This window comes from Thermobia domestica, chromosome 1 (genome assembly GCF_964235325.1).
Source record: "Thermobia domestica chromosome 1, izTheDome1.hap1.1, whole genome shotgun sequence".
In the NCBI taxonomy this organism is placed as follows: domain Eukaryota; kingdom Metazoa; phylum Arthropoda; class Insecta; order Zygentoma; family Lepismatidae; genus Thermobia; species Thermobia domestica.
Window position 1 is genome coordinate 205,943,014 of NC_137454.1, and position 14,171 is coordinate 205,957,184.

The 14,171-nt window shown below is 34.4% G+C and overlaps 1 protein-coding gene across 6 annotated transcripts in view; it reads right to left on the minus strand.

The window, feature by feature from the left end:
• Window positions 1-14,171, minus strand: part of Isha (Insulator su(Hw) mRNA adaptor) — a 183,647-nt gene that overhangs the window by 92,327 nt on the left and 77,149 nt on the right. For all 6 annotated transcript variants that reach the window (XM_081769045.1, XM_081769053.1, XM_081769037.1 and 3 more), the window contains 3 exons: window positions 7,805-7,948; window positions 6,056-6,274; window positions 1,919-2,024 (listed from right to left, as the gene is read on the minus strand). In XM_081769045.1, coding sequence (XP_081625171.1) covers window positions 1,919-2,024; window positions 6,056-6,274; window positions 7,805-7,948 — 469 coding nt within the window. The remainder of the gene's footprint in view (window positions 1-1,918; window positions 2,025-6,055; window positions 6,275-7,804; window positions 7,949-14,171) is intronic.

Consider the following 14,171-nt stretch of genomic DNA (forward strand, 5'->3'; position numbering starts at 1 on the left):
AAATACGCAATACTTTAGTACGAAGGTGCGATAAAATGGAAAAACATTCATTTTCTGGTAAGAATCTATCCGTGTGCAAGTGGTTACACCATAAATCGAATTTTTAAGCTTTAAACTCTGTCCCAAGGGTTTTTACTAGTAGATTATAAAACTGCTATCTGTCATAAAATATCATAAGCTTGATGATACTACCATCTGCTATTGACAACACAAACACACGGTCAGTCGATTTACACTTGTGTTTACATGCGACAACTGTGTTTGATCGGAAACATGGGCAGTATTTCCTTCGGAATGGCGAATGTCAATTAATTGGTTTAAGAAAGGTGGCAAAAGTAAGTAAGTGAGAGAGAGTGAGAGGGATATATATATATGGCTGACATCTTGAACATTTCAAATCGTGTGTCCACCAAACCACTAAGCGATATGAAGACACGAAACAACCGTCCGAATGTAAGAGTCGTGGCGGAAAACGTGTCTTGACAATTATGCTGTTAGAGCCATGGTGGGTGGTTTTGTAAATACTAATAGATACTTAGATTTAATGAAGGGAAGAGGGAAGACTTATTGTACCAACAAGATAATGCACCTGTCATGTCTCCCGAAACGCTAAGAAGAGGTTCAACGAGATGAAAATTCCTCTGCTGAAGTGTCGAGCACAATCGCCAGACATGAACCCAACTGAAGAGAGATGGGACATAATGAACCGAGAATTAGTAAGAAGGAAGATTAATTCTGTGTTGGAGCTCTGGAGAGCAGCTGCTGAAATGTGGGAAAGCTTCAGGAGGGAAAGAACTTTTTCAGAAATTTGGTAAGGCCAATGTAAGAACATGTAAAGAGCGCTGTACAACGAACAAGGTAGGACAACAAAGCTTAAAGAGTCTTCACTACAGCGAAATTAAACTACCTCCAATTTTAGAGTTTTTCTGTAATATCTTCAAAACAAATAAAAATATTCGAAAACCACAAACGTAGTGAACTATGTGATACCTTTACCACAATTCACCTATCTGCTTTTGGTATGCCGCTATTTATAGAACCCGCAAAAAAATGCTAAATCTATCTACAGTTGCAAATCGAAAGCAGATAGACAAGTTGTGATAACGATATCACATGCAAAATCATATTGTTTAGTTCACCATGTTTCTGCTTTTTGCGAATATTTTTTTGTTTGTTTTGAAAATATTACAGAAAAACTCTAAAATTAACGGTAGTTTAATTTCGCTATAGTGAAGACCCTTAGTAAGGTATAAACTCAAATTAATAATTAATACCTTCGACAGCTAAATAAATTATGAAAAACAGTACAAGCAGTGGAAACGTGTATTTTCACAGATTTTGTAGATATAAAATCGCTGTTTTCACACCACCACTTAAACGTAAGAAAATTTTCACGGAAGTCAAGCTGCTTTTTGTCTGTCATAATTTTCTAAACAGGAATTATATATCTTCGTTTAAAATTGACGTGTGTCTGCATCTAAGAAGGTAAGTTTGTTCATTTGCAACAAATTATTCAAAAGTAAAAAGTCCCGCTTAAAGTCGGGGAAACCACAAACACCAATTAAACAGTGTTCCCCTATCTAAAGTAACTTGTTCTTTTAGACTGTGTACTTATTTTTTCAATAAAACAACAAATATAACTGTAACAGTCGAAAAACACGTTTTTATAAGGACGATCTTATATTTTGAGCGCTACAGTACGGCAATACTTCTACTGCATAATTTATTCTACTCTCAGTTCTGAGGTACTTGTCAACTCCATTTTAAATACTGTTAACCACATGACCGCACGAACATCCTTGCAAATGGTCTTGCCCTACAGAATTACCGTTAATTCTACTTTGTACCAACTAACAATTCTCCAAATCAAGCTTAAAAATATCAGTAAAGATGGAAAATAAGGTTAACACGAACTCACCTTAAACCAGATTCGGGCTGCAACATTTTATCCGGAGACTTTCTACTCCTCTCTCTGGACTCTTCTTCTCGCCTATTAGGCGTTTTGGGAATAGAGTTGTCCGTTTCTGAAATATAATCAAGTATATATATTTTTACAAGTTTAACATTATCATATAACAATACTTGTATTTCATCACTATTATATCTTTATTTGTATTTGTGGGCAGAAGTACTTTTAAATTATGCACAAGCTGCTTTAGAAAGGAAGAAGAATATATATAAAGGGATATAGATGTATTTTCTTTTCAGTTGATATACGTTGCTGTTTTGTAAAAAAAATAGTTAATTCGACGATGTAATATAGTTGTGATGACAACGATGGAAAAATAAAAATAATACTTTCGGATCCATCTTGCGTAAACTACATGTACAATTTTTAAGGTGTGTAAAAAGTTTAATGTGTCATATCCTACAATACAAGGTAATATCATGATGCCATACGTAAATGGTTTTCGATGAAAATCAGTAGCCTTGTAGTTATGTAAATTTATATAAACTGGTGATTTCGTTTTATAATTTTGGTAGTCCTCGCCGCAGGACCGCCGTTATATAATTTTGGTGGTTTGCCTCCAGGACTTTAGGAGATTTGTACGAAGTTAAGTACACAATCTCTTAAATAACGAACTTCAGGAGTGCAGATTTATTTTGTGGCTACGTAGTGATTTTGTTAAAAGAAATACCAAAACGGAGTATACTTTGTTAAGGAGTAGCACAAAAGTCTTCCGAAATATCAAAATGAGTCTTCCGGATATGGGAAATACAACCGACTCAAATGATAACGGGTAAATGAACTTCTCTGAATGTACCTTAGTCAATCTCTTTAAACAACATATGGAACAAATGAATCAACAGATGGTACAATTAAGACAAGATTTTGGTAATCGAATGGATCAACAAGCAGAACAAATGAAACAATTGATGATAAAATCAACCAGACGAATCTACGAATTGAACAAAGCGACCTTAAAATGGAACGAATTATACGTAGATTCACCGAAGTGCAAAATTCCGTTGAAGTAATAAAAACTATAGTTAATGAACGCACCAACCAAAGTAAAGCGTTACAAGAAGATTTATCAATTATTGAAGAAATTTCATCAAAAGTTAGCATGAGTACTCCAAATGAACCTGAACCTTCCAGCGATACTACAGAAAATACAGATCCTGATTTTGCATGTACGAAGAAGTGACATCATTGATTTAAATCTATGGATGAATTTTGCTGAGTGTTCGCAAAAACATACTGCAGTATTGATTGAATCAGATTATCCCGACTTCTCTCTTCATTCTAATGTTTTTGATTCCCTTACTGATGCTGCGTGTAATGAAGATTTTGGTATGCATCAATGTGCGAAAAGTTATGGTCATCTTCATCTAGTGAATGATATTAACTGCTTGTATTCACGATATATTCAACGTGATATTAATCCTGGAGATGAAGTAATGGTAACAGAACCGTTTAATGATATGTACACGACATTGGTTCATGTAGCAGGAAGAAAGTTGATTCCAGTATTTGTGAAATTCAGAAAGAGAACGTGTGTTCCCACCAATGCTTGTAGTGATTGGCCGACTGAGTTGAATCTGTGAAATGTTCACTGAACGAAAAGACAAAAATGATAGTATTGAACAATCAAACAGCTTTTACAGAACGTGATGCAATGCGTTGATTTCAATTATCTAAGTATGACATTGCAAAATTTTGAAAATTCATCAATGGTGCACTACTGTACTAACTTGAACCAAACTAACCTTAATCGAAACCAAGTTCGAAATATTCATGTGAGATTAAAGTGTGATCCCAATGTAAAAGGTGATGTTAAATTCACGTCTACCAGTAATGTAACCGAACCTAATTACCTAATAACAAAAACCGTGGTAGGACAAATTACCGTGAATACTGTGGAAAGAATAGATACAGATCTGTTAGGAGACACGACATCTCGCCATCAGTAAAACGTATGAGAACTGAACCTAATTTTACCGGTAAGATAACCGAACCTAACCTTAGTAGTAACAGTAATAGTAATTCCATAACCGAACCTAATTCTAGTGTAGTACGATTACTTACACTTAAGCAGCATGTAATCACTAGATCTAATTTCCCTCGAATTGGATTTCATAGAAATTCCATAGATGGTACAAATTCTCAAAGTAAGAAACAAAGAGCTGTAAAAGTAAATAACGCGCAAGACTGTATTCCGGTTTATGACTTTCAATGCAACTTAAACGAATTCATTGGTCATGTAACTTAAGCTAATGTTGTGACGTCCGAAAGAATACATTTAATCTATTCTTGCATTATTTCATTGTAAATAACGTTATGATTTCGTTTGTTATTTGTCCTTTATTTGAATTCTAAGAAGATAATATGAATAATCGTAACACATTTTTGTATTAAACGAATTAGTCTTATTAAAGTATTTGGATTTTGGGTTTACGCAATAATAATGAACTTAAGCTATAGCATCCTTCAAAGTATACAAAAAGTAAATGAATGCAATTAGTTAAAACGTTAGTTCCTTTTGAGATTGTGACTGAAGTTAACATGGATAACACCTAATCTTTGAATTTCTTCTTAATATGATAATCTCTTTGCTTGTGTTAGTTTTTGTTGTAATGTTAATTATTGTGTTCTGTTCTGAATATTGTCGATATTTTAATCTTAATTTATATTTCGTTTGACTATATCCTGTATTTGATCCTTTGTGAAAATTTGCAATTATGTAAATGTAATATCCTTTTCGCAATTTTTTTCTGCCCACTAAAATAATATAAATTTTGTTAAACTACAACTTATATTATGTATCAATAGCCATAAAAGGACCTTAAAATTAAATAGCATCTACGCCGTAATCAAAGTGTACCATTATATTTCGACGTTGATACATATATTTGAAATAAAATTAATTAAGAAGATAAAATATAGAAATAATATTGCTATAAAAGTGAAACATAATATGTTTATATGAAAATGAAAATAAAATGAAATCTTTAAGTTTAACGTCCCACGTTTATGCCGGTTAGGCTAAAGGAGACGGTGATAATGAAAGATGAGTGAAATGGTGGAATTAAGAAAGTGGGAGGAAACGGGAGAACCCCGACAAAACCTACGAGCACAGAGTTTGTACACCACAAAGTCCACACGGCGCGAGCTGAGATCGAACCAGGGACCCCAAGCTCCGGAAATGAACGCTCTACCACTGAGCCACCGCGCCCCCCATATGTTTATATGAATTGTAATTCTTATATATATATATATATATATATATATATATATATATATATATATATATATATATATATATGAGGGTCATTTCGGAAATTCAAGTAACTAGTATGTAATAGTTAACGGTTCAGGATTTTTTAAGGTCTTTTAGTTCAACGCGCCATATATAACAATACTTGTATTTCATCACTCTTTATTATATCTTTATTTGTATTTGTGAGCAGAAGTACTTTTAAATTATGCACAAGCTGCTCTAGAAAGGAAGAATAATATATATATATATAAGGGATATAGATGTATTTTCTTTTCAGTTGATATACGTTGCTGTTTTGTTAAAAAATAGTAATTTGACGATGTAATATAGTTGTCATGACAACGATGGAAAAATGAAAAGTAATAATTTCGGATCCATCTTGCGTAAACTACATGTACAATTTTTAAGGTGTGTAAAAAGTTTAATGCGTCACATTCTACAATACAAGGTAATATCATGATGCCGCATGTAAATGGTTTTTGGTGAAAATCAGTAGCCTTGTAGTTATATAAATTTATATGAACTGGTGATTTCGTTTTATAATTTTGGTGATCCTCGCTCACTATTTATATAAAATATCACGATCATGTCAAATAAAATAATATGTATTATTTAGTACTGTCATAATTTACTTTAAGTGTTTATCAATAGCTGGTCCACATGATGCAATACTACGATTAAAAAAACAAACAAAAACGGAATAGTAATTAGTTTGTCATGGACTCAGAAAGAAATGAAGCATGCATATATGTTTCTCTGCGATATGTGTTTCTCATTAACAAACAAGCAAAAACTTATGTGCAACATGAATTAAAATGGATACAACAATTTACCCATTGGTTTCGTTGATGGCGGTGGTTGAGTGAAAGGAGGTCGATCTTGTAGTTCAGTTTCAGGTTTAGGAAGATTAGCTTCTGTTTTTGGTGGCTGCACGGCTGGAACTGGATGACCTGGAGGAAGTAAACCTGGATTTGGCTTATCCTGCAGACCTCCTGGAGCACCAGGAAGTGGAATCTGAGTTAAAGGATTTGGAGCATTTACACCAGGAACACCTGTAAATAAATTACATAGCAGTAAAAGTAATTCACCCAACCTGTTTAAATTAATTAGAAACAAAACACGAACATTAGGAATTATTAAAAAAAAAAAAAAAAAAAAGCATTGAAAGATTGCGATCTTGGCCAATAATTAGTTTTTGGATCAGAGGCACGAAATTTTTGAACGGCCCCTAAATGGAGTTTTCGTTTCTTACGGAATAAGCACATCATTCTGAGTTAACTGATAGTTTGGGTTTGACTACACTATATGTAGTTCTCCAGATGTAAGGTCTACAAGAAAATGTTTACCTGAAATATACTGGGTCTTTTGATCCAAAAATAAGTTCTGCAGATAATGTAGTCAGTTTACCTATATTTAACACCAAGACTTCACAACAAAAGTGATCCATCACTGGAGACGTTCTGAGGTATGAGCAATGCTATGGATACTGAATATTTATACAGTAGAATTAAATGCTTTAGAATAATAAAATTATGGCGTTAAAATTTCGAGTTTAATATCACGTTTTTCGAACTCAATTACTACTTTAAATTGCACAAATAAATAAATAATACAATTTAGAATTGTAAGACATATTACAGTTTGACTTCTTTCTAGTTTATCAACTGAATACTAAAGCGGTTACACGAATTATTGCAACAGTAATTTTCATGAAAGATGACGATTGCATGCAAAATGACAATAAAGGGAAGTGTGTATACTATGTCTCCAATTCAAGATAGCTTTTACTGACCATATCACTCTAAAATAAGAATATAAAAAAATAAACTTACTGAACTCGAAGAATTTGGTACACCATGTCCTACATTATGTAAGAGTATCAACTGCTCTTTTTGAAACCAAAATGCCGCAATAATAATAATAATAATAATAATAATAATAATAATAATAATAATAATAATAACCACCTTAAGAAAGCCTCGAAATAAACATCTCTGAGTTTGATGAGGAAGCTTAAAAATTGCAATCAATTTTTATAAAATAAGTTCTCCGAAACTAAATTTTGATCAGGTAAAGTAGATAATGCAGAAACCTTAATTGGATAACTACAATTTACACAACAAAAATAGGAACAAGGTTAGCATACAATGTCTTAACGGTCATTTTTATCTGCCACAGAGTTCAAAAAACCAATCGTAAGGATTTTACACCTTTAACAGTGTTAAATTTAAAACTACCTTTTCTTCTTTTGTCCACATACTCTCCAAAATCCCATTCTTACATTGGGAACTAGTTCGTATATTTAGCCGGAATACTGAATAATTTCTATAAATGAAGGATACCCTTTGAAAACAGGGAATAAAAATACGTTTAGCATGAAGGCAAAGCATCAATATTACTAGATTCTACTTTTCAGTTCTTAGTTACTTTTAACTTTCGCTCTACTTACACACAAAAACCTGCCTTCCCCTCCCCCTCCCCCCTCTCTCTCTCTCTCAAGGTAATTATGATATAAAATATTGATATTCACGAAAATCAAGTAGTATACATTAATGATGTAAAGTGATTCAAACACTACTTACTGGCTGAAGTAAAAGTTGGTGGGGGTACACCTAGCAGAGGCTGATGAACTAAAGGACCTCCTGGTGGTGGTACCATCAAACCCGATACTCCTGGAGGAGGAACTCCAATAGGAAACCCTGGATTCATTTGTAGGCCAAGAGGCGCTAAAAATAAGGAGTACAAGAGTACATTTTACTATCATAACTACTCCCAAGCAAATTACAGATGCTTTAAAAAAATGCACAATTCTACACTAATATCTAAGTCAGTTCAGTCCATTAGGCCGTCAAGTTAGTCCACTGGATTCTTGATTCAGAAAACAAAATTAACAACAAGTTACTGTTTTAATTCTGATTACTATGTGCATCAAAGCTCGCAATCCCATGTATGTACACCCTGCGTAACACACCAAATTAACGGATATCCACATTCACAAAACGTTTCTTACTCTATTAACACTAAGAGAAGCAGAGAATGAAATGCAGATGCACACATTCCCAGATTATACATCCCTAGTCGCAATCGATCCTATATGATAGTTTACTAATAACACGATGCAAAGACACAGTATTTTTTAAAAGCTATCGGATTTTAAGTGGATTTCGTACCAATTGATTTACTGATATTTAATGGGGACATGACTATCGAGGCTATTTGTCCCCGTCATGATCAACACGACAGCTCAAACACGGATTGTATGTTAAAAACAAACATATTAAAATTAAAGAAAAAAAACTGCCGTAAAATATAAATAAAAACCGAAATGAATAGACAAAATTATAAATATAAGAGAATAAATATATAAAAATAAATAGTAATAACAGGAATAGAAAAAATATAGTAACAAAGATAATAAATAGTAAAAAAAAAAAAAAAAAATAGTCAGTAATTAACGTTTGGGGCGAGGCTTTCCACGTGGGCCAAGAACCGTGCACTCAGTATCCATCAGGTCGTTTTCCACCATATCAGATTACAAAGAAACTGCAGGTGGCTTATTAACAGGTATAATTTTGCCCCTTTCGAGGAAAGAACCGTAACACTGTGCCGACGTATAAGGTGGATAAGTTTTAGGCCACCGATGTAAGTTGAGCGGCGATAAGCTGGAGTTCGTAGAAGACCAACACTAAAAGAAACAGGTTAGGTTTGGGGGAGGGAGTTGCTAGTTGATGCGACTGGGGTCTGAATTCATGGTCTTTTGCCCAGGACAAGGTATGTTTGGGTGGAAGTGTCAAACGATTGGGTTGCAACAGATTTACAAGAAATAGCAACAACAGTAGCAAAGGGCACACAAAGCGAGGAAGAGATGTTTTCTTTTAAACAACGCTTGGCATCACCAGCAGAGATATTTTCATCAACCTTTAGCTTTCGGATTCGTGTCTCACGCTGACCGGCTGAACAAAATGCTCGTCCTTGCAGTTGACACAAAAGGGCTTAGTTGCAGCCAAGTGTTCCGCACCATGACTACCCTGGCCACAATTCGCACAAAGAGCAGCATTCGCATAACACGACGTGCTGGTGTGCCCGAAGTACTGAAATTTGAAACAGCACAAGGGACCGGGAATATAGGGACTAAGTCTATAATAACCAGCCTTCACATAGTTCGGAAGTGTAGGCAAACTGAAAGTAAGAATTAATGACGAAGTAGCAACGAGTTCACCTGACTTCTTATTCTTGATGCGAGCTACTTCTACAAGATGTTGGTCAGCCAGCTCCGATTTAATCTCCTCGGTGGCATATACGAAGTCCCAATATATTACACAGCGAGAGACGTTCAATAGACGATTGGATTTTACCGGGGTCCAATGGTAGTCAATTTAAGTAGCTTCGCTGTTTGCTTCTCGTTGACCGTTTTCAACAATAAAGTGCCATTCCGTAATTTCTTGATATCTTTAACTTGTTCGGCGTTATGAGTAATAATTTTATTAATGAAAAATAATAATAATAATAATAATAATAATAATAATAATAATAATAATAATAATAATAATAATAATAATAATAGCACTCGAACGATTTGCTGTAGCATTGGCACTTTAGCATCTTTAAGTACAAGATATTGGACAACAAGCATCACAATACTTGTCTTTTCCCCACTATCTACACCTTGAGAGCTTGTCTTGCTCTTATTTGCTTTGTCCTTTTTGTGAGAGGGTGAGCCCGGAACTGATTTGAAAGTATTAGGATTTATGAAAAGTTGGTATTAAATATGATGCTTTTCATTTCAATTCAGGTAAAGCATGTACCATCACCCTCTCAGATATTATTATTATTATTATTATTATTTTTTTCGAAAAAAATTTTCCCGGTAAGTAATGGGCCGTATGAATTGTATAAGACATGGAAAACGGTCAACTTCGGAGCCCCACCATTCAGCTATGGAGTTATAATTCTTGTTGTGGTACGTACATTCATGTCCAAAATTATTGTCGCATGTCTATAAATATTTTATTGTAAGAATATAATTTGATAACGAATTCACCCGGTATTTCTTATGTCTTTAATCGGCAAAGACATGTATGTGGCAAATTTCATGTCAAAAGAGCAGTAAATAAGAATAATAAAACGAAAAAATTTTCTTGTCCATTTACCAATATTTTGTTTTACTCATTCTAATTTTCGTATTTATAACTCTTTTCCTATGAAATTTATCACAAATATACATTTCCCGATTATACACATAGTATCAATATTAAAAGTACCTTGCAAAATTATAATCAAATTATATTCTTACAAGAAGACAGTTATAGATATGCGACAATCATTTTGGACATGAGTGTGCATAGGGATATAAATAAACTATACTTTATTATAGTTTGATTTGCGCATGCGTATCTTTTCGTACATAAATTAAGAAATGAACGTCAGTTTATCTGAAAAGTTGAAGTTTACTTTTTTCCGAGCACTTCCAGTTTGAATTTTAAAATTCTGTTTTCACGGTTAGTAAGATCTAGTTACCCGCTTTCCGAAAAAAAAATGTATTGCTTCTGTGACCACACGTTTCGTCGCAAAAAATTCGAGAAATTGTCAAATTTTCAAATATCGCCATTTTGGGGCGCCATTTTCTCGAAGACACCATATTTTAAAATTCTGAAATTTTGTCAGATGCTTCAACTTTACATGAATAATAAACACACCAAATACCATTCTTGACCAATGCTTTTGGAATTAACTACAGCCTTTTTAAGTTAGTGAAATTTCGTTAACTTTGGTGTCACAGTTGGCAACACTGGAAACAATAGAAGTGCAACAATTTGATGATGTTTGTGCTTTACATCCATTAAATTACGAACAAAACAGTTTTCTTGGCTGCTTTTTATTATTTTGATCAAAAAGGCTCTCTGAAATAGTAAAATGAGCCTGCCCCTACTCCTGTTTTCTTAAACCGAAATAATCTGAGATGGAAATTACGATTACGAAACAACACAATTTTTTTACTTGAAGCGACCATCCAATAAATTCTGATGATCTATAAAATGCCTGAACTCTTACCTCACTGATGATCTGGAATGCTCCAGACAAAGTTCTAAGAAGTGCGATCTCATTACAGTGGTCAAAAATGGACAAAAAGTTAAAAAATTGAAATGTTTCCATCAACGAAATTTACGGACATTTTAAACAATAGTCCCAGCATATGAATGGGTCACTCGAAATTTTATAGTATTCGACCAAATTGGGCAGTTCGCAACATGCGAGGGAAGTGTGTGTCTGCGAATTGTGCAAATTTTATGTTAGCTGCTACTGTGTTGCAACAAATCAAAAGTGCAGCCTGTATTGACGCTGTTATGAGTTACCTGTTTTCTTTAGTAGTATAATCCGTAGAAAATGACTGTTTTCTTTAGTAGTATGATCCGTAGAAAATGACAGCTGTCTTCTTCAAAAATGAAAAAATGAAATCTTTGAGTTTTACGTCCCACGGTTATGCCGGTTAGGCTAAAGGAGACGGTGATTATGAGAAAGGAATGAAATGGTGGAATGAAGAAAGTGGGAGGAAACGGGAGAACCCCGAGAAAACCCACGCACACGGTGCTGTCTTCTTCAAGAATGTCCTGGAGTGGAAGGAACAAGTGTGGTGTCTAATTATTGATCCTGATGAAAATGGAAGTGTTACTATGCCATATGGGAAAACAATGATCTCGTTAAAAAACTGTGCCAACTTTCTGTTTTCGTATCGTATGTTGCTGGTTTAACTGTAAGAATTGTAATTCATGACTACATCAAGAAAGTCCAAAGAGAATTGATTGCTACCGAAAAGCATCGCATAAAATTTCAAGATACAAATTCTATTTTACTACATGTGGACTTGTCTGAAAACTGGAAGTTATTCTGCAAAGTAAAATTCAGTTATCGCCGGAAAAACGAGCAAATTTCTATCTTTACGGAAGTCGTATATTATTATGAAACAACTGACAGTTTTGTTGTAATAAGCGTCAACAAAATACAAGATTCGGCTCATGTACTGATAGCCATAGACAAGATTCTAAAAATACTCCACGAAAAGCGAAAATATAGAAAAAGGTTCGAATACGTGAAAATAAGTGTCTACAATTTCCCAAACCGTGTTAGGGATTGCTGATGGTGTTGCATCCCACTTTAAAAATCACTTTCAGGCGTCCGAGATGCAGACAGGTCCAATAAAACAGCGGATTTTCAATGAAACCGGCCACTCAAAGGTCTCTGCGACAGTATTGGCGGGTGGTAAAGAATGTAGCGACGCGGCATAACTTTAGGCAAAAACAGATACACAATATTAAAACTGCAGAAGAATTCGTGACTCGTGAGTATAGTACAAGTACAAACTCGGGTATTACCCTTATTTTGTTGCCAGGAACTGAATTAGACGATTTTCGAGAAAGGAAATGCAAGAATGGGAAAGTATGCGACCGGTAACTGTGTTCAACGAAGTCACCTTTGACTTTCTGAAAATGACGAAGTTTTTATACAGTAACGGATCACCATGAACTAACTTCATGCTTCACCCAAAATCGAGATTCTGCAATTCAAAGTGTAGATTTAAGAAGTCTGCAAAAAGGAACTTTTGTTACATGCATGTATGATAATCAGTGGTGGGTAGATGAAATATTATGAATAAATCATGAATTACGTGAAGTTGAAGTGCTGTTTATGCTTCCACATGGATCTTCAGCAGGGTACCGGTTTCCAGAAGAGCATAACAGAAGTGAAAATAAGTGTTTTGTGACTATCGACAATGTGCTGCGAGTTGTGAGTGCACCAACACCTATTGCAGAATCTGCACAATTACATAATTTTAGCGAAGACGACACCAAGCAAGCAAATGACTGCTTCATGTGGGGAAAAAAAATAGTGAAATTTTGTTTCCTAAGACCAATTTAAGTAAGTGAATTTAAAATTTGTGTGTTTCGTAATTGTAATTCCCATCTCAGATTACTTCGGTTTAAGAAAACGGAGGAGTACGGAGAGGCTCATTTTACTACTTCAGAGCCTTTTTGATCAAAATTATAAAAAGCAGCCAAGAAAAATCTTCTGTTCGTTATTTAATGAATGTGAACCACAAACATCAAATTGTTCCACTTTATTGTTTCCAGTGTTGCCACAGTGACATCAAAGTTAACGAAACTTTGCTAACTTCAAAAGGCTGTAGTTAATTCATGAAGCATTAGTCGAGGATGGCATTTGGTGTGTTTATTATTCATATAAAGTTGAACCATCTGACAAAATTTCAGAATTTCAAAAGATGGTGTTTTCAAGAAAATGGCGCCCCAAAATTGCGATTTTTGAAAATCTGACATTTTTTCTCGAATTTTTTGCGACGAAATGGTTGACCACAGAAGCGATACAAATTCTTTTTCGGAAAACAGGTAACTAGGTCTTACGAATCGTGAAAACAGAATTTTAAAATTCGAACCGGAAGTGCTCGAAAAAAATCGCAAATTTCGATTTTTCAAATAAACTGACGTTCATTTGTTAATATGTGTACAAAAAGATACGTATGCACAAACCAAACTATAATAAAATATAGTTTATTTATATCCCTATGTATATACCACCAAAAGAATTATAACTCTACCTGTCTCCACAGCTGAATGGTGGGGCTCCGAAGCTGACCATTTCCCATGTTTTCTACAATTCATAAATTGTACTGCCCGTCTTTGGTGGCCCATTACTTGGCGGGATTTTTTTTTTTCGACAAAACAAAAAAATATGGGTCTCAAAAACATGTCTAGTGCGAGGAAAACTTAACGCTACTTCCCTAGCCATTTCAAGTAGATTATCACAGTAGGATAGGATCAGTGTTGAGCAGAAGCGTGTGAAATCAAAAAGATAGACCTTTACCAGGTCACAAGAGAATAGAAGGTACGGATTTTGTGTTTTATGTGTTTTTTTCTTCTAATAGTTTTAAAGACTCGG